At 52.0% G+C, this 19,662-nt stretch overlaps 3 protein-coding genes across 6 annotated transcripts; all 3 read right to left on the bottom strand.

The window, feature by feature from the left end:
- Position 1: 1 nt before the first annotated feature.
- Positions 2-4,881, bottom strand: LOC125748251 (cytochrome P450 11B, mitochondrial). The gene is made up of 9 exons (XM_049024167.1): positions 4,535-4,881; positions 3,758-3,913; positions 3,280-3,476; positions 2,594-2,797; positions 1,457-1,644; positions 1,136-1,302; positions 971-1,049; positions 648-881; positions 2-328 (listed from the first exon to the last, which is right to left on the bottom strand). The coding sequence occupies exons 1-9, from the start codon at positions 4,774-4,776 to the stop codon at positions 218-220; spliced, it is 1,578 nt and encodes a 525-aa protein (XP_048880124.1). The 5' UTR covers positions 4,777-4,881; the 3' UTR covers positions 2-217.
- A 192-nt stretch (positions 4,882-5,073) lies between these two features.
- Positions 5,074-8,449, bottom strand: LOC125748252 (complexin-3-like). The gene is made up of 3 exons (XM_049024169.1): positions 6,273-8,449; positions 6,085-6,172; positions 5,074-5,979 (listed from the first exon to the last, which is right to left on the bottom strand). The coding sequence occupies exons 1-3, from the start codon at positions 6,449-6,451 to the stop codon at positions 5,770-5,772; spliced, it is 477 nt and encodes a 158-aa protein (XP_048880126.1). The 5' UTR covers positions 6,452-8,449; the 3' UTR covers positions 5,074-5,769.
- Positions 8,450-8,600: 151 nt separating this feature from the next.
- clk2b (CDC-like kinase 2b) lies at positions 8,601-19,592 on the bottom strand. Of its 4 annotated transcripts, none has more exons than XM_049024163.1 (13): positions 19,438-19,592; positions 17,634-17,815; positions 17,274-17,553; positions 14,297-14,387; positions 13,183-13,249; positions 12,989-13,105; positions 11,231-11,397; positions 10,837-10,931; positions 10,633-10,762; positions 10,468-10,550; positions 9,993-10,072; positions 9,817-9,907; positions 8,601-9,728 (listed from the first exon to the last, which is right to left on the bottom strand). In XM_049024163.1, the coding sequence occupies exons 2-13, from the start codon at positions 17,813-17,815 to the stop codon at positions 9,528-9,530; spliced, it is 1,584 nt and encodes a 527-aa protein (XP_048880120.1). In that variant the 5' UTR covers positions 19,438-19,592; the 3' UTR covers positions 8,601-9,527. The 4 variants fall into 4 exon arrangements, with proteins under 4 accessions (XP_048880120.1, XP_048880121.1, XP_048880119.1 ...); XM_049024164.1 differs by having other exon boundaries at positions 19,540-19,589; XM_049024162.1 differs by lacking the exon at positions 19,438-19,592 and adding an exon at positions 18,925-19,381.
- Between the last annotated feature and the right edge of the window lie 70 nt (positions 19,593-19,662).

Here is a 19,662-nt window from a genome sequence, read left to right as displayed (position 1 = left end):
ATACGTTTATCAAAACTTTTTATTTTAAGCGATTTCTAAGATACATAGGAAATATCTATCGTTTAGGGTTAATATGTAAAGCAAAGTCTTAGACCCACATCAGAATGAGTTTGTTGCTTGTGGTATTCAGTGACGGAAATAATGGCACTATGTGAGATCACATGCCCATTCCTGACCCCACTGATCACAACAGAGTGATGAGGACATTATCCAGGTATCAAAGGAGGGTAAAGGTGATGCTCGGGGGGGTCTCCGGCTGTAGGATGAGGGTGTATTTGGTGCTGATGTCAGCAGAAGAGGGCACAGTTAATTGGAAGTTCAGCAGGATCTGAAAGAAAAGTGAATTAGTTAGTAAGGACAGCAGACAATAGTAGAGATGGAACAAAAACAAAACAAGTGTGTATATAAGGGCTTCATGAACCATTTGCTGTATTTTCTTACTTAGGGGAGTGCTTTGATCCCACCATCTAGTGGCACCAAAAAATACAGGAAATTAAGCATCATTTTGACCATCACTAGTATCCGTCTTAGTCCCACAGCTACTCCCAGTCCATTCAGCCCTGAAGCGGAACCCTTCACAGTCTCTGTAACCCCAGGAAACTGTATGTAGAGTCCAATAGCCCTGCCACCCCCCCCATCTCACTCACATGCAACAGCAGCAGTTGCATCTCATTTTCAGCGATCCTCCTGCCCACACACTGCCTGGCCCCAAAGCCGAAGGCAAGCGAGCGAAACCCAACTCCTACACCCACGTCCCCCTCTCTGGCTCCCCCTGTATCCCTCGATGCCAGCTTCAGCCACCGCGCCGGCTCAAAGAGGTGTGGATCCTGGAAGACCTCCTTGCTGCGGCCTAGTGGGTACAGGCAGGCCTGCACCAGCGTCTGAGACAGAGTGAAGGAAGCCGTGATACTTTCTCACTGTTTGTTTTTTTTAACAAAGTCTGTAAACTAGCAATGACCGATTCGCTCACCCCAGCAGGGATGTGATAGTTCTGCAGCACAATGTCTTTGACAGGGTAGCGCTGCACAGTGATGCCAACTGGGTACAGTCTGAATCAGAAAGAGACATGTTTTTTTGACTTTCATTCTTAGTCTCATCACAATACACTTGTGTTTCTTTGGATGAACTGCTGTACCTGAGAGTCTCCTTGATGGTGCCCTTGAGCAATGGCGCCCCCTGCAGGGCTTTCAGGGGATCACCACCCGCCTGTGCCCATGACTCCCGCACCTGCCTGCGGACTGTTTCCTGCACAGCAGGATTGCGGGCCAGTTCATACAGGGCGAACTGCAAGGGGACGGCAGTCTGAGGAGACGGGTGGGAGGTGGGGGGTATTCAGTACAGTTAAAAAATACATTCTGATTTGCCTTTGCTCAGATTCTACTGAAATGTCGCCCACCAACTGCTCCACCCCAAGACAGAATTAGCATATGTGCCCCCCTTACCCAGTCAGACTCACCGTGTCAACTCCCCCGGCCATCAGCTCCGTGATGTTGGCCTTGATGAGCTCCAAAGACAGCTGCCCCCTCGCCATTAACTGTCCCAGCACTCCGCCGCTCTGACCATGGTTTCCAGGCAACTGCCCGCTCTCTCCAGAAGACTTCCTGGACTGGAGCCTCTGGTAGCCCTTCTGGATACGGGCCTCAGCTGAGAAGGTAAAAAGAGAAGGAGAGAGGAAGGGAGAGGAAGGGGAGACGGGGGAGAGAGGGAAGGAGAGAGAGGGGAGAGAGGGAGGGGGAGAGAGAAGCAGGTGGAGAGAGGGAGAGAGAGGAATGGGAGATGGGAAGAGAGGTAGAGAGATTGAGAGAGTGATGGATATCAAGAAAGAGATAGAATGAGGGGGGGGGAGTGTGAGTGAAAGCAGGCAGAGAACTGGCCAGAGCAAGTAAAGACCTGCAGTGGGTATAGACCAGCGTTTTCCAATCTGGTCCTCAGGGACCCACAGTCAGTTCATGTTTTTGCTACCTCCAAGCTTCCTGCCAGACAGTCCACATTTTCGTTCCCTCTCAGCTTCCAGTCAAGCAAAAACATGGACTGTCTGTGGGTCTCCGGGGACCAGATTGGGAAGCACTAGTGTTGACTAACCGAGGTCCTCATTAGTCAGTTATCGCTAACCTAACCTTAACCTAACCCTAACCCAACTCTAACCCATCAGGGGAGCCAATGCTGCTGCAGGCATTTCCACTGTCTCTGAGTGATTAATCATCTCAGGAGCCTCAGGAGAAGACAAAGGCAGCGCAATTAAGGAAATAATTACCCTGAGTGCTTAATTGTCCAGGCTGAATAAAGACCTGCTTATGCAGGACCCTCCTGGGGGCCTCAATTCAGCCAACATGAAAGAAGCTGAATTTGATTAGTTCCCAAATAATCCCTGTATTACAGCAAGCTGGAGTACTACTGGATTTCATAACCATGGGAGGAAGGCCAATGGTGGAGAGCTCTTACAGAGCATGTCACATATTTAGTGTTTACAGTCAGACCGTTCTGAGTGTTTACAGAAAATCAGTTTTCCTCGATTAATCAGGCAGTTGTAGCGATTCACAGACTTGCAGCACCCAGGTGCTCATGGGATGTTGCATGGCGCTGTTAGCCTCACCATGGCTGAAAATGTGGTCCCAGGCAGTGGCATGCTTTGTCCACAAGGGGGCGTGCAGACGAAGCAGAAGGCCCGAGGGGAGATAGAGCAGGGGCTGGGTAGTGGCTAGCATTCTCTCCACAGCCCAGATGAAGCGCTGGGACTCTAGAGAGGGAGAGGAAGAGAAGAGGCCGATCCTCTCCCCGTACAGGACGTGGCAGCTGGCTGGACATGGAAAAGGAAAGTTACTAAGCAGCATTTAATCGGGGTCTCTTTCAGCCTGTATGACATGCTAATGCCCCTCTGAAGCTGCCCTGGTGACAGGCAACCTGGCCACGTGCTTTAAAGCGGTGCAAAGCCAGAGTCTAATGCAAATTATTAATCCTCATCAGCACAGCACCTCAGCCTGCACATCACAGCCTGCACATCAACATCAGCAGGTACGCAGTCACCATGAGATTCTCTCTCTGTCTACCTCAGACTATTCTCAGTGAGACACACAAGCTTCGGGTTCACAGCACAGGGTCAGCCAGGGTGCGGCACCACTGGAGCTGGGGGTTAAGGGCCCATCTCAAGGGCCCACAGACATGACTATTCTGGTAAGGCCAGGGCTCGAACCAGCAGCCTTCTGATCGCAGGCACAGAGGTTTAGACCACTGAGCCACAAATGGGATACATGATATGGAGGGAGAGAGAGAGAGGCTGACCTTCCAGTGCAAAGCGGAAGAGGTCCGGGCTGGGGTCGAGTGTCAGACTGCGGCTGCTGTTGCCCACCCTCCTCCTGAGCAGGGCGGAGAAGTCCTGGGCCACTTGGTCCAGCAGTGGCAGGAAGCGGTGGACAGAGGAACTCATCATCACCTCACGGTTCAGCAGGAGCCTGTCGGCACGCCACTCTGCACCGTTCCTGAACCGCAGGGAGTCCAGCACAAACACTCAATCTGAGGGCTCCCTGCCAGCCCACTAATGCTTTGCACTATTTATTATACTTTAGACAGACAATTAACCATCACACAGTAGTGATTCTGTAGTATATCGTAAACATGTGTTTGTATGTGATTTACTGGATGAGCGGATGGGTGGATATGTCCACATGAATGAATTAAAGCAGACTCCCTCCTTCCTTGAGCCCCTATTGTCACTTTTGGCCCAGAGTAAAGTGGTGCCCACCCTGCCCCACACACTGACTTGAGGAAGATGCCCTTGCTGTGTTTGCGAGTCTCCCGGTGCGTCGCCCACGGCTGCAGGGTCATGCGACGTGGGTGCAGGCCCTCCGAACGGAACATTTCGCCAATGTCTGCCGGCAGCATGATGTTGACGCTTTCCTGGGAGCCAAGCCGTTCCCTGTTGGGGAGGGGGGGGATCCCTTTAAGATAATCACCAGTCTACTGTAGGATATATAACATGAACCCAGGATCCTGGGAACGTTTCTGATGCCAAGTGGCTCTGTGATCAGCTCTCTGTCCCTTTCATGATGCTACTGTTCTCTACCCAGACTCCAACAATACACTGCTAGATGCACTGCTCTCTGCTGTAAGCTGCCCGTACTGTATCCTGCAATCATGTGGCGTCCTGGACGGCGTGTCCCCCCGTGTCCTGCGATCATGTGCCGTCCCGGCCGGCATGCAGTGTCCCCCCCCCCGTGTCCTGCGATCATGTGCCATCCCAGCCAGTGTCCCCCCCCCGTGACCTGCGATCATGTGCCGTCATGGCACATCCTTTGTGGTCAGACAAGCAGTAAGAGAATGCAAGACACCTCCTCCCCCACTCCACCAAGTCACAAACATGGGGAGACAGAGACAAGCTCAACTCCCTTGTTTAAATAATCCTGTCAGCTGATTGCTTGTAATTTTACATACTTCAGTAGGCTTAGCACACATGGCTCACAGCCCACAGAGATAAACCGAAACTGTCCCTCTGCATCAGCAGCGCCTTCTCCTTCCCAGCTTGAGCAGAACCTGGTACCTGTAAATGGGCCCCAGCGTGTTGAAGGTCTGTTCCATGTGCTTGTGCAGAGATCGGAAGCGGTCTTCCTTCCAGAACTGGAGCAAGTTAACCCAGCCGCTGCTGCCGGTGTGCGGGATCTCTTCGAAGCTCCGCGGCCGCTCTGCTCGCCTCTTCCCGAGGTCCCCGCTGGCTGATCTCGGAGCTGAGAGGGCGAAGCCGCGGGCGTCCCGGACACAGAGCCGTGTCGGCATGCTCATCATTTTGGGAGGCAGCGCTCCTCTCCAGGGCTCTGTCTTGCCTGCTACCTTTTCTGTTCCACCCCCTCCCTTCCCCTATCTCCAGCCTCACTGACAGAACCAACAATTTATTTCCTTTACAGTCACAGTTCAAGAGAAAGATGAGTCTGCCAACACGTACGCAAACACACGTCAGCGCACACGCACGGAACACGGGCTGGCGGGATCAGCCGCTCTCACAAGGACAGGAGGTGACAAAAGCTCTTGGCAAAAGGACATTTTATTATGGACATGGACATACGTCACACTGCATAACACAACAAAACACTGGGAATATCTCAAGGGTCACTGGGAATTACAACATTCAACAACACGGCCAGTATGTCCACAGTGAAACCATCACAAAGAGACAAATGGAATGGTGTACATCCATACTAGAGGTGACAAGGTGGCAAACCTTGACGGCAGTGTTCAGAATGCAGAAAATCAGCCCTCAGGGAAAGGGGCACCTTTTGAATTGAACCAGAGGGCACACTAAGAATTCTCAGTGTGCTAATTATCCGGGGAGGGAAATGACGTGTGTGTCTGTGTGATCACAGACCACGTCACACGGATGGAAAAGTCCAGAAGCGTTCCAGCAAAGCCTGATGGGGTGATCAACCTGCTAGACGGTGCATTTCATATCATTACCCGGCACCTGCACTAAAATGAAAACACGAAGCATTCTGGCAACAGAGGCGTACTCAACAGACAGATCGACGCGGCAGCGGGACTCATGTGATCACGACACACTCTTGGCAGCTGAAGAACCCAGGCCGGAATGCGATGAGTCACGGCGCCCCCTACCCAGTGACAAGCTTACTGCACCCTTCACATTTTTGCAGTCACGTGCTAGAGGAGCAGTATTTTTTAGCTGTGACACTTAGGGAGGGTTCAGACACTAGCAACGGCATTTTCTGTTTACCTACATCACATAGCAAATTAGCAGTTAACATGTAATAAGCTCACAGAAGCACCTCACATGACTCTGCACTGCTCTGCGGTTGGTGTTGGTGTCTGTGGGCTGCCTGGCCGCATTCCCACATTCGGAATGAGGCGGCGCAAGGCGCCAGACAGATCGTACCCATTGTGTCTGGTGGGGCCTCCAGGCCGCACCATTGCGGCCAGGTCACGGGGGAGGGCCACTTTTCCCCCTGCCGCCTTAAAGTGGTTCATATCCTTCTGACTCTAAGGGAAAAGAATGAATATAAGGAAAATACAAAGGAAAAGGAGAAAGTAAGTAACCTCCAGAGAAAGGCCTCAAATGGGAGATGCGCAGACAGTGGGCCGCACCTCGGCCAGGCGGTACTTGCTCCGGTAGTGGGCCCTCAGCGCAGCACGCTCCGCATTCCTCTGCACATTCCTGGCTGCCCGCAGTTTTCTGCCAAGCGCATCACAGCAGCATATCATACCAAGCACGGCTTTTGCCATGCTGGTACCTCCCCAGTTACAGTGCACACGGTCGGAGCCAACCCACTTACCTCTCCTTCTCCAAATCAGCCTGATAGGATCGCATCTGGGCCGGTGTCAGGGCACCCAGGCTGCTCCCCATAGGGGTGCTCCTCGCTCTACTCTCATCACCACCCTCCTCGGCCCTGGACACACAGCTCGTGAGGTGCTTGATGGGGGCGGCCAGGGTCCTCTTCACCACGGAATCCATACCTGTGTCGCCTTTCTCACGCTCTTCAGGCCAGTCGTGCCTACTTGGCCACGTTGTCCCTGCTCACGAGGTGTCTACAGGCTGGCATCTAAACACCTTCCCGGTTCTTCAGTGTACCCACCTCTACCTGCCCCAAATCCTTGGTGACCGAGACGTAGTGAGCAACTGGCCGGGACAAGGAGGATGGACAGAACTGAACAGAACTGGACCTCAAAGCTTCAAGTCATGGTGACTGTGCATCAGCATAGTGCTGGACTGGCTGCAGACTTTGGTCTGTTCATTCCACCTTAAATTATGTGAGCGGTCCCACCTACAGCGAGTAACAGCTTCTCCCTCACAGGTCACAGGCCAGCCTGACCCAGCCCAATGGATTAAGCAGCTTAAGACAAACTGTGGTAATCCTGTTAGCCCCACCAACTGGCCCACACACACCGGGAAAACAGACCAAGAGGTGCCCATACGTCCACAAATTCAGAATCCCAGACTTCCAAGCTCTGAGAACACATATGGAACAGAGAAAGGATGGATTAATACCACAAACCTTGTTGTCAGTGGGGGGAGGGGGGTCACTGTCATGTCAATTTCCAGAGATTCTGAGGGAGCAATGAACACATGGGTCTGTGTCGCTGTCAGACGGCCACTACATCCTGCTAGTCCTGCTTCACATTTCTACCACAGGATGGCAAGAATCACCCAGCGGGCATTGCTGGCCGGGCCATCACAAATTATCCAGCAGGTGTCGTCAGCTGGGCTGGGCAATCAGGAATCATCCAGGGGGCATCATTGGCCAGGGCCTGCCATTAGGAATCATCCAGGGGGCATCATTGGCCAGGGCCTGCCATTAGGAATCATCCAGGAGGTATCATTGGCTGGGGCCTGCCATTAGGAATCATCCAGGAGGTATCATTGGCTGGGGCCTGCCATTAGGAATCATCCAGGAGGTATCATTGGCTGGGGCCTGCCATTAGGAATCATCCAGGAGGTATCATTGGCTGGGGCCTGCCATTAGGAATCATCCAGGAGGTATCATTGGCTGGGGCCTGCCATTAGGAATCATCCAGGGGGCATCATTGGCCAGGGCCTGCCATTAGGAATCATCCAGGAGGTATCATTGGCCGGGGCCTGCCATTAGGAATCATCCAGGAGGTATCATTGGCTGGGGCCTGCCATTAGGAATCATCCAGGAGGTATCATTGGCTGGGGCCTGCCATTAGGAATCATCCAGGGGGCATCATTGGCCAGGGCCTGCCATTAGGAATCATCCAGGAGGTATCATTGGCTGGGGCCTGCCATTAGGAATCATCCAGGAGGTATCATTGGCTGGGGCGGACTGTCAGGGAAGGCAGTTTCCTGCGCTCAGCAAAATGTCTTTAAAGGAATTTCTCAGTCGCCTCCCACCCCAACCCCTCCCTGAGAGGGACCTTAATCCCCGCTATTTACCTGCCTCACGCGCCTGCCCTGTCTCGTAACCATGACACCATTTTTCAGTCACGCTTGGGAAGGTTGAGACCCGAGTCATTCCGCAGGCTCAAGGCTCATTAGTCCTCGAATACCCCCCCTCACCGGCCTTCAGCTCTGACAGGTGAGGACACCATCAGTCACTGCAGGAGAGGGTCCTCCAGAGCAGTTGCACCCCCCCCCCCCGCCTGTTAAAGGCAGCAAAGCGGCCACTGGCTTCGCTGAGACGCCCCCAGTTAGCGGCCCCTTGGGAGGGCAGCGGGCCTGATCCGATTAGAGGATTTAGGAAGAGCCCAGCGCGAGACACAGAGGACACCCAGCCAGCTGGTTGGCACGGAGATAGCCAGGAGGTCGTTAGTGACTTAAAACCAAAAATCTGATTAGACACAATAAAAGGCGGCTGGGAAAGTCAGCCTTTAAGGGTGGAGGGCATTTAACCCAAGAACAAATACCCAAAATGCCTGTATTTCCATCATCCAGATATACAGCAATGAGCCTGGAGGGGCTCCTAATAGAATTGCCATTACGAAGGGGGTAGGGCCAAGGCAAACCCAGAAAGCCGGAGGTGCAATGGCGGCCGTAGGAGCTCCAGTGGGAAGCTGGCCGCAGACTTCGGGGTCTGGAGTGCAACCTGGGAGCTCCGACACGAGCTCCAGTAGTCGCTCGACACAGAAGGCAACAGAAGCCGCTGTAGGAGCTCTCTTTTATTATAGAATCGTAACTTATATACAGTTTATACACAGTTCATTTCATACAAAAAGAACAGAAGCATGACATCAGCTTCTCTGAATAAATACTGTAAACGTGTGGATGTCCTGTGGGAGGCGCCGAGTGACTCTGCACGGAGGTACAGCCAATATGTGCTTTACTGAGATGCTGGACATAGGATCCTTTGTAACAGAAAGTTTGTGGTACGTGTGTCATCCAATCAGATGTGTTAATCAGAGCTCACACGCCACGGATATCCGGCCCTCGAGGTGCAATTCCATCAGCAAGCAAAGAGGAGTCCCAGAGGAGGGCAGTACCTACTCGCAGAGAGCCAATCAACAGGCAGTGTGGAGTGTCAATCACTCTGAGAAAAAGAAGACATCTTACATCTCACCGGCGGTCAAACAGGCATAGAGTGCGCTGTCACGGGTGGCCAGAGACGCGCCCAGGTTGCAGCTTAATGGCCTGCAGCTGGTGGGGTGGGGGGGGGGGGGCTGCATGGCTTCTGTCAACACACCTGATTTCTAATAACTGCCACTGACTCCATCCAATTAAGACATAAAATGATTTTTAAAAAAAAAGTATGAGGACTTCAGACATTTGCTGAGTCTTAGCATGAATGTTGGATGTTGATTGGCTGAAATTGCAGTCACATGATCCCGCACATCATCCACCACCAATCCCCCATGAGCAGAGACTGGGATGGTAGCAGGTCCGCCCATCACCTCCTGTTAGCTGAACCGGAGTTTGGAGAAGGGGGAAGTGATGAAGAGGAAGGGGAGGAGGCGGTGGTGGCTGCCCATTACCCATATACCTCTGTCACTTCTGCTCAAAAACAGTCCAATAAAATTCACCCCTGTGTCCCTTTCCACAAAAGCCCATCATGTTGGGGACCTCAAAGGAGATCAGATCACCGGCTGATGTCACGGTTGCCTTCCCAGCTCTTGCTGCCCCCTGGATCTCCCCCAGAGCCAGTCTCCCGGAGGGGAGCAAAGAAAGGGTGACGCAGGGAGGCGGCCAGCGTCAGCCGCTTGGAAGGCTCGTACTCCAGCATGCTCTCGATCAGGTCGAACAGCAGGTGGTGTTCCTCCACCTCTGAGAGCAGGTACCGCTGCCAGAAGGGAATGAAGAGACAAGCGTCAGGCATGGAGGGGGCTCCATACCCCGAGGGGCACGATCAGGCCGGGGAGGGGGCTCACCCGCAGAGGCTTGCAGTTCTCCCTCACGTATCTGCCAGCTGAGGAGTTCTCGTCCCAATCCAGACGGCCATGGTAGAAGTACTTCTGTTTCCTGAGGGGACACAGAAACGTGAGTGACTGGCTGGCGGGGGTCTCATGGGGGGGGGGGGGGGGGGGGGGATTTGTAAAGGCCCCACCTGGTCCTGCGGATCATCTTGGAGGGGATCGGTCCCTGTATCCTTTCCATCATGGCCAAGTGTTCCCTGTTGTCATGTGTCTAGGGAGGGAGGCAGAGAGGAAAGAGAGGAGGAGTTAGAAGTGATTTATATGCCCCTCAAACTTGTGCCCCAACCCGCACTGGCTCAAGGTTTGCTCAAGGACGGGGGGGGGGGGGGGTTAGACAAGAAATCTGGCATGTTCCCTGGATATTGGACATGCGGCAAACCGAGGCCGCAGACGTGAGCATGAGCCCGTCCAAAAATCTCTGTGCCGAGAGAACGCAAACCCAACCCCACCCAGGAAACCGACAATAAAACAGAACTTCTGAACAGCCAACAGAGGCTTTCAGAACACATTTTGGTCACTGCAAGGATAAAGGAGCCCGATCTCCTATCACATCCCAGGCAAGCTCTCAAAAAGGGGGAAGAGGCCAGCTGAGAAGGCCCACCCTACCTGGAACAAGGTGAAGCCCTGGTAATATTCAAAGAGGATGCAGCCGATGCTCCAGACGTCACAGGGCTGGCTCCAGCCCAGCTCTGAGGACAGCAGCACAAAGACCGGGCTGATTGATGATGCCCCTTTAAAGAACACGGGAGTGGGTGGGGTCACGCAGCTCACCCAGAATGACCTCTGGTGCACGGTAGTGCCGCGTAGACACGATAGTGCTGTGGTGCTCGTGGTCGAAGGTGGCACTGCCGAAGTCCACCACACGCACTGCCGTATTCTTCACTGTCCGCTCATCCCGTTTCTGAGGGGGAAGAGGGCATCAGGGAAACCTGCACAGAATCACGGAGGACGACGCGAGACGCTCTCAGCACCCACCTTCTCTGCGTTGTAAGTCATGGTGAAGTCCGAATTCACAAACAGGATGTTCTCCGGTTTAAGGTCCGTGTGTGTCAGTTTGTTGTCATGTAGAACTGCAGGGCAGACAGATACTACGTCAACCCCAGAGTGCCCCCTAGTGATCAGTATCTACTCAACAGAAGTAGCTGCTCAACAACCCAAGTCGGAGTGACAAGGAGGGTGGAACTAAAGGTGCCATCGTTACCACGCCACTGCAGGCCTGGCAAGCAGTCTAGAAGTTTCTGAATGAGCAAGCAGACGAGCTTCATGGAGAACACGAGTACTACCCGGTACCAACCTAACCAGTACGAGGAACTTCTGAACCACCAAAGGGTCGGAATAAGCAGGCAGCACCCAGGTAGGCTGTACTCACACTTGACGGCCTGGCAGATCTGGTAGGCCATGTGGCGGACCTGTCCGATGGAGTAGGGGAGGTAGTTGTTCTCCTTGAGGAAGTCGAAGGTGCTGAGTGCCAGCAGCTCGAAGGAGATGCACATATGGCCGTGGTAGTCGAACCAGTCAAACATCCGCACACACAGGCTGGAGGGCGGGGAGAAGAGTCAAGTCAGACCAGGAAAGAGAGAGACAGCCGTCCCTGTGCAACAGACACTCACGCAGCCTGTCCGTCACTCAAGACACTGTTTCATAAAGAAAAACATCTGAAGTGGTCCAGAACACCCAGTTGTCAAGGACTATAAACCAAACCTATTCAGCCATAACATGCCTTATATCTACGCATAATGCCAAACCAACAGCGCAATTTACAGTGTGCCATTACATGAGGCTACTGCCTAGACACAAATAACCCAAAAAACAGAGAATTATTCTTTAATCTTTAGAGTTAATCCTGCAGCCATAAATCTCCCTTGTACAACCAGTGGATGCCAAAAGAAGCAGTAAAGCATATGAAGAAGCACAAAGTGAATATTAAAACTCCACAAGTAGCAGCTGGGGTAGCTAAACCATCAAATAAGGTACCCAAGCTATTAAAACTCTCCTTTCCTTTCCTCATAAAAGTATATCAATACATAGAAGAAAGACTGGTTTCAGTCTTGAGCCAGGCCCTTAACACAGGCCCTCGCCTTTAACCCCCAGCTACTTCAGGGACTAGTTGACCCTGCTTCCTCTACATGGATGTCACTTTGGATTAAAGCATCTGCTAAATGAACAAACATGAGTTCCACCGTACCTTTGAACATCTGGCTCAAACACAGCACTAATACGACATGCCAGTCAGCTGCTGAGACGAGTCTATTGTCAGGTCCAGCCCTAAAGAAGAATGCTTCCCGTCACGTCCATACCAGCCACATCAAACAGGCACGCAACACTCCTGGCTATTCATCTACCCACAAAGGGCATAACCTCCCCCAGCATGAATTGCTTCAATAATTAAGAGCAGGGCAAGTCCAGTAAGTTGAACCATAGCAGTGATATTTTCAACTTTCTTGAACTTTGGTGTGCATGACTGTCCAAACACATGTACATGCTCAGTTCAACTGATAGACTGACATATGAGAAGGTACACAGATGCTTAAGGGAAAAAAAAAACCAGCTACTGATTAAACGGCATCGTTCATACTAATTTCAGGAACTCCTCTGTTCTGTATGACTCACACAATTCCTACAGTAATTAAAAGAGCAGCTGATTGGCTACGCAGCCAAACAAAAGCCAAAGCTGAGGGCACTTGGGCCCCAGTGATGACTGGAGGGCCGGGACCCATGCTAAGGAATGATCAGTGACTGACTTAAGGACCGGAGACCATCAGCAAATACACCTTTGAAACTCTTATCAAGGAACAATGTTAGAGCTGGAATTAGTAAGAAATTATGGGTTTTATTAATCATTAAAATATCACCTGAAAAAACGAGATGTTAAATATTAAAAACCCATTTTGTAAAGTGATAATGTTTTAGCCTGAGGCTGGAGTGAGAGATTGAGGCTCAGCTTAACAAAAGCATTTTAACAAAAAGTTTAAATATTCATACAGAGTGCCGGGATAATGAACTTCCTCTACAGCCTGTTATTTTTCAAACACAAATGCAGATTAACCACGCAAGACAGTAAATGTCCCCTTAGAAGTCTGCCTTTTACAGGCCCCGTAGTGCCCACAGAGATGCCCCCCCCACTCACTGTTTGTTCTCTGGGTCCTTCTCGTTGATACGCTCCAGCACGTTGATCTCCAGCCGAGCTGCCTCCTTATACTTCTCCACGTTCTTGATGATCTTCAGGGCCACGCGAGCTCCGCCCCTAAAAAGCCAGCCCGTTAACCCCTTTGGGGGGGGGGGTAAACAGTGGCTCTAACATGCTCTTCTTTGTACACCCACCTGTGATGGTCTATGCACTGGACCACCCGGCCGAAAGTTCCCTCCCCCAAAGTGTTGACGATCTCATCTACGGGACAGAGACAGAGGGCAGGAGAAAGGGGGAGGGGGGAGGACACAGAACAAACACCATCAGTGGGGTCAGGGACAAGTTGCTATGAGGAAGAGACAATGAGAAACACCATAAGGGCCCCCCCACTCTGAGGCGGGCCTGCTACAGCCATGAGTGAGAGATACAACAGTGACACAGCTAAGCAGCCCAAACCTCAGCCTACACACGTACCGCTAGGGGTGTCATTCTGCGAAACCCCCCCCAGCAGCGACACAGTCCCAACGTAACCGCCCCTAACAGTCAAGCAGCGTGTGGTTATTTCTCTGCATCCTGTTTGACCAGCAGGTCTTCTGGTTAAAAATTACAGTATTTCAAAACAACCTCAGACAACAAAATTAAAAACAAGTCAACTTCGCTAAAGCTAGCGGGTCCTCGTGGACACCTTAACGTGGTCTCTATGCTGTGGGAAGGAAACTGAGCGGGTGGGGGCGGTATGGAGGAGAAGGAAAGGCAGGTGGATCTCAGTTAATAAGACTGTGTTCCCCCTCATTAACAGAGCCCAGTGCTCAGGTACTGTGGAGGCAGACAGGAGCATGCTGGCCGAGAATGATCCTGGCCCAGGATCTCGCCGAGCACAAACCCTTCTAGTTAAAGGGAGGAGCAGCTCATATCAGGCTGTTTCACAGCTACAATGGGGGGGGGAAAAAATCACAGCATGGCCTTAAGTGTGGAGGAACTGTATGGAGATCTGTCAGGGCTGGATCTTTATGCTTAATTAAAAACAGGATCCTAGAGACATCTGGGGATTCAAATCGGGAGACACAGGCAGGGGAAAATGAGCCTGACTTAACCTTAAGGCGTGTTTTTACCCCAGTTTCACATAGCAGTACATTATATGCATACATATCTATGTGGATACTGAGGCAAATAGATATGTATCCATGCCCGTCCAGCAGGGGGCAGACACACCCTAACGTGACTCTCAGGCAGCTCCCTCCCTGTCTCTGAATGCTCTACAGATACACCGAGATGGAGAAGGGTTACGATAGTAGTGGCTGTGAGTACATCTCTCTTGCAGGACGTCCCCACTCCGATAGACCAGGTGCCCTTCCTCGTCGTCCCTCACACTCAACGCCCGCGTCCGGCTGTTGCTCCTCTGTGGGCCGCCAGGGTTCATTCGGGGACGACACGGGCCGGGGGGGAGGGGGCCGGCCATTTGCCACGGCGGTGGAGGTGGCGTTACGGTCGCAGGTGGAGGTAGAGGAGGAGGTGGTGTAGTAGTTGATGATGTAGGTAGAATGGGCGGCCATTGGGTGATTCATATGACACCACGTGAGGAATATATAACGATAGGGATATAGTGCAAGGGAACAAGTCAAATATCACATTGCTCTCACCTGTCTCCCCGCCCCCCGGTTTAATGATTCATATATTGTCCCAATAAAAAAATGGTACAAAGTTATGTACATTTACATGAAGAATGAGTGCATTTACTGGAACTATACCAAACTGATTAAAAGTAGAAAACACACTCAAAAGTCCCGAGGCAAAAAAAAAAAAAAAAAAGGATTTTCAGGAGCAAACTTAGCATCAGTGCCCCCCCCTCCCCCCACACCAAACACCAAGGCAAGGTCATAGGTATCAGCAGAGGACACCACAACCTCAGCGTGCCCCAACTGGTCAGAGGCGTGTCAAGGCGACTAGGGAGGGTCAGTCATGCACACAGAAGGCAGGACAGCGGCGGCGCCCCCTATTGGCCGGGCGGACAGAGGACGGCACAGAGACCGGGTTGGTGTGCTCGCATATCACCTTACGCTCCCACCTCACTGGATTGACAGTACTGTAAAAATACGACTTGCACACGACCCCGTGTCCCCCCAGATCATGTCTCCTCTTAGGGACAGCTACAGTCCGGTTACCCCGCTTTCAGATCGTTACCATAATAAACACAGATTAACGGGTGACTGTAAACGGACGGGATCTTTATGAAAAGTGCTGTGGAGTTTCCCAGGACGCTGCAGAGAGACAACCAATGGAGAGGGCCGTGACGGAGAGACCGAGGGGGGAGGGACGCACTCGAGACAGGCGGAGTGGAGCACGGCATGCCGAGGTGGCAGGTACTCACAGACAGGCACAAACAGAAGCAGCTCAGGCAGGAATAGCAGATGGAACACAGCCCTACTCTGCCCAAGGCTCTGAGACAGAGCGCTAGAGCAGGGGAGCGAGAGAAGGCAGGCAGGCTGCACGGGCGAGGAGGCATTTAGGGAGCGCAATGGAGAGGCGAAGGGAGCACGCGGGAGCTGAAGCAAGTCGGGGAGCCCTGAGAAAGACTATTAATAAACTCTGATCACGACCCTCCAGGGAAAAGCCAGGTCGCCAATCAAAATTTCAAGAACGGACTAGCTGGGGTCCGGTTTCTCCCACCAGGCTCCATGAACCTTACTCCTCCCTTACCCCACTCTGCCCCACTTTCAGACCACTGCCCCCCAGACTCCCAGGAAAAAAAAAAAAAGATATAAAATCATTAAGGCCATAATTATTCAATGGGGAAAGCACCTATGATACACAAAAGAGACACAGTAAAGCAGGCCTGCCCCCTAATCGCATAATTAGGCTGGACTTTAAAATTGAGGGCTGGCAAACCCACCCCCCGCAGAGTCTGCAGACTCATGAAGGCGCCCGGCCATCCTGTGCGGAACACCTTCCGAAAGCGGAAAGAAGCCCCACTAAAGCTCAGCTGCGCCCGCAAACACACCAACATTATCAGGGCGCTTTTTCATTTCAGCCCCTTGCTGGAATTCAGGCCACCCAGTAGGACTCCTGGAGTTAACCTCCCCGATCTACACCTGAGAGGCTGTCGGGAGGCCTGAGCCCCATCACCAGCGCCCCCCGCTGGCAAAGTTTAAAATTTACAGGCCACAAATCACATACATGACGTAAAAGCCAATTAAACAACCCGCACATAAAGTGTTTATGTGCCAACATTTGGAAGTCCTGCACAAGGAGCATCAATCTGCAGACATGCATAGATAGTGACTTATTTAGAAGATTTAATAGACACAGTAAGTAGAATCACAGCTAGAACTAAAAACAGCATCGGAACGGACCACATCAACAACTGCACCGCATCAACAACTGCACCGCAGGGAGTTTCGTTTTTTTTTTGTTAAAAAAAACAAAGTTCTTTGGTGTTGATGTATTTATCTTCAAAGAATGGACAAACCATTAAATGATTCTGCAACGCACCTAAAACATTTAATTACATAACAATCAGAAGAAAAGTTTCCAAGCCCTAGATGTAAATTATACAGTACTGTCAATACCAGTCACTTGTGGTAACAAATGAATGAAAGACAAATCATAGCTAATTTAACGCTTAAGAGGAGGCCGGAGCTTAGGTCATTCACTAAACAGGTTCAAAAGGTAAAACGAATTCACCAAGGTGGGCAGGCGATTTCATTTCAGGCTGACAACACCTTCGAAGCGGTACCCATACAGAAAATAAGGCAACATTTTTTAAATAAAAAAAAAAAGTTAAGAATTTATGTTACTTCAAAATTTTTCTTCCAGGTCCAATCTGCAATGGGTAATCATACCCTGAATACATTAGCACCATACTTCCCCCTTAATCTTATGAGCTAATGAGGGGCGGGACTGAGCACACACCTCCTCCGACATGTGTGACGTCAACCACCCCCATCGTACCGCGCAGACCGGGCTACAGCCAGTGCAATATGTGCCGCTGCCCTGAAACGAGGCCAATGCTAGGTGGCGCTATAAAACGACTGGTGTCTGGGCAGGCGAGCGGTAACCGTGACGGCTGCCCTTCAGATTTCAAAGGAACTGTCCGCCACAGCAATTAAAAGGACTTCACTAATATCATTAGGTAAAAGTTTTGCCTACTTACCAAGTCCAGGAGCTGAGGATAAGAGAATGTTAGAGGGAGAGGCCCTGGGGGGGTGGGGAGGGGCGGGGAACTGACAAGGAGACACGGGGTGGGGGAGGGGGGGAGATACACACACAAGGGAGGGTCCGTACTCACCGATGAGGACGCGCTATAGGACCTGGTTCTACGCCTCCTTCGTTTGTGCTTACGCCTGCTACCCTTCGGGCCGTACGAGTCCTCGCGCTCCCGGTTACGCTCCCTCTCGCGGTCGCGCCGGAAGTCGTAGGGGCGCGGGGCGAAGTCAGCATGTGCGTAGAAGCTGTCGGCGGCAGCGGCCCCTCGCTGGCGCTCCCGCTCGCGGCTGTAGGCGAGACGCCGGTAGCCCTCGCAGTAGCGCCGCTCGTACATCCTGCGGTCCGATGAGCGACTCTCATAGCTTCGGGGGAAGGAGACGCACGTCAGAAGCGGACCTCCACGGCGCACCGCGCTTCTCGCGGCTGGAGGCGGGTGACACACCTCCTGGAGCGCAGGTAGCTGCCCTCGTGCCGGTGGCCTCCACCTCGCCTGTCCCGTTCCCGCTCGCTGCTGGACGACGGGGATGGGGTACGCCTCCGACGGTGCCTGCGGGCCCGGTACCGGTCCTGGTAGCTGCTCCGACTGGCCCGCTCCGAGGATGGGTACCGCCGTGAGTGAGGCATCTGAGCCGGGGTGATAAGGAGAAGGGGGACAGAGCCATCAGAGGGCAGAGTGGTTGAGGTCTTTGGTGCAGGACATATTCATAACATCAAAATTGCAACCTACAAGCACTTTAAAAGAAAATAGCAAAATACAGGAAAACAAAAACCTGGCCTGGAGTCGGTCAGCTTCATACCAAAGCCAACACATGACTGAAAACTCAAAATCATACAACGATAATAAACATGTAAAATGTTTGTCCTGACATTGGGAATTAATATGAGTGTGTTACGAGGGGAAAGACCAGGTGGTTACAGCACGCACAGCAGATACCACAAGACAAAGGCGAGGGGGGGATGTGCGGAAGGTGGTCATATGTGTGTGTGCGCATGTGGTATGGGGTTTAGCATCCACCTTTCACACCTGTTCACTATCCACAACCCACCAGACAGCCTTACAGCTGTCCAGAGGAAACCCCCAAAATGCATAGAAGGGGCAATTAACGAATGTTATTTTCTGTCAAATGACATATCCTGACTTGCCAGTGACACTAAACATAAAATATAATGTTATATAATGTTATATATATATATATATATATATATATATATATATATATACACATATACACACACACACGCACAATACATCCTAAAATCCTAAATTGTGTAAATACTTTTCTTTTGTCTTACAGGATTATATGGAATGTAATCATCTGTCATAGGGTGTGCGTTTTAAACTTAAGGCAAAGATCAAAAAAATACATTTTCACTGAAGCCGCCTAGACTCCATGAACCCGCAACAAACGCCCACTTTCACACAAACCTGAATCCTACAAAAGTTCACTATGGTGGGGATGCTGCGAAAAAATGCACAGCGTTAGCTGGCCGACATCGCCTTAGAGCGGTTAAACCATCCGCTGGGTGACAGCCAGACGCTATCCGAACCGGCTAATCGTCTTAAAACTGTCCGAATCGAAGTTATCCTTTAATATTACAGCTTGCAGTACAAAGTACCGAGCTTCGGCCCGGTTCTGCCGCGACCACTGGCAGTTAACGGGTCATTATTGGTGAGGTTTTACTGCTCAGAGGCCGCGGGCCCGACGCTCCGGACTGTCGGCGGCCCAGCCTACCAGAACGGCTGTCGGTTGGTGTGAAGGGCAGAGTGGGTCTGGGACGGACTGGACGGCAGCTCCGTTTCCGCAGAATCCATATGAAACCCAGGGAGCCATTAGTCCCCGACTACATGCGCGCATCAACCACTAAATCTGCTACCAGACAACGACAAAAGGCAGGAAATATCGGCTAAATGCCTACACATCGCAGGGCGAATATCGGCAGGGAAACGTAGCACATTCTCGGCTTAATGGGTGACAGTAGAAAATATCACGACCGCCATTTTATACCCGACATCTAAACAGCGCTGCGCACCCCAGCGACCGCCATCTTACTGGCTGGCGAGCTGAGAAACGGCTCCGGGGGCGAGTCCGCCAGCTGCGGTCTGGCCGAGGGGGGGGGCGCCGGGCGCGATACAGCTAGCGGCAGCTCGGAAAAAGGGATGCACACGGCCCCGACGCGGCCTCGCCCGTGAGAGCGTCAGCTGCCTAGAGAAACGCGACGGCCTGGCGCTTTTCGTGCTATTTTACCGTTTTAGCGGCGAGGCCTGTTCTTTTATCCCAAAGGAAATCCGTGCTGACGTTTCTCTCTCGGTCCCTGTGTTAGAATACGCTGCTGTTGAGCTTCCCCACCTTCTCTTTCGCGCGTTCACGCTCTCACGTCGTCTTCCTCGGCGACGTGCGCGCCCCCGTTAACGGAAACGAAGCATACGATGCGAGCGCGTGTGACGCACGGCGTGAAGGGTGGGCGGAGCC

This window comes from Brienomyrus brachyistius, chromosome 9 (genome assembly GCF_023856365.1).
Source record: "Brienomyrus brachyistius isolate T26 chromosome 9, BBRACH_0.4, whole genome shotgun sequence".
Lineage (NCBI taxonomy): Eukaryota > Metazoa > Chordata > Actinopteri > Osteoglossiformes > Mormyridae > Brienomyrus > Brienomyrus brachyistius.
This window is presented reverse-complemented; position numbering and strand designations above follow the sequence as displayed.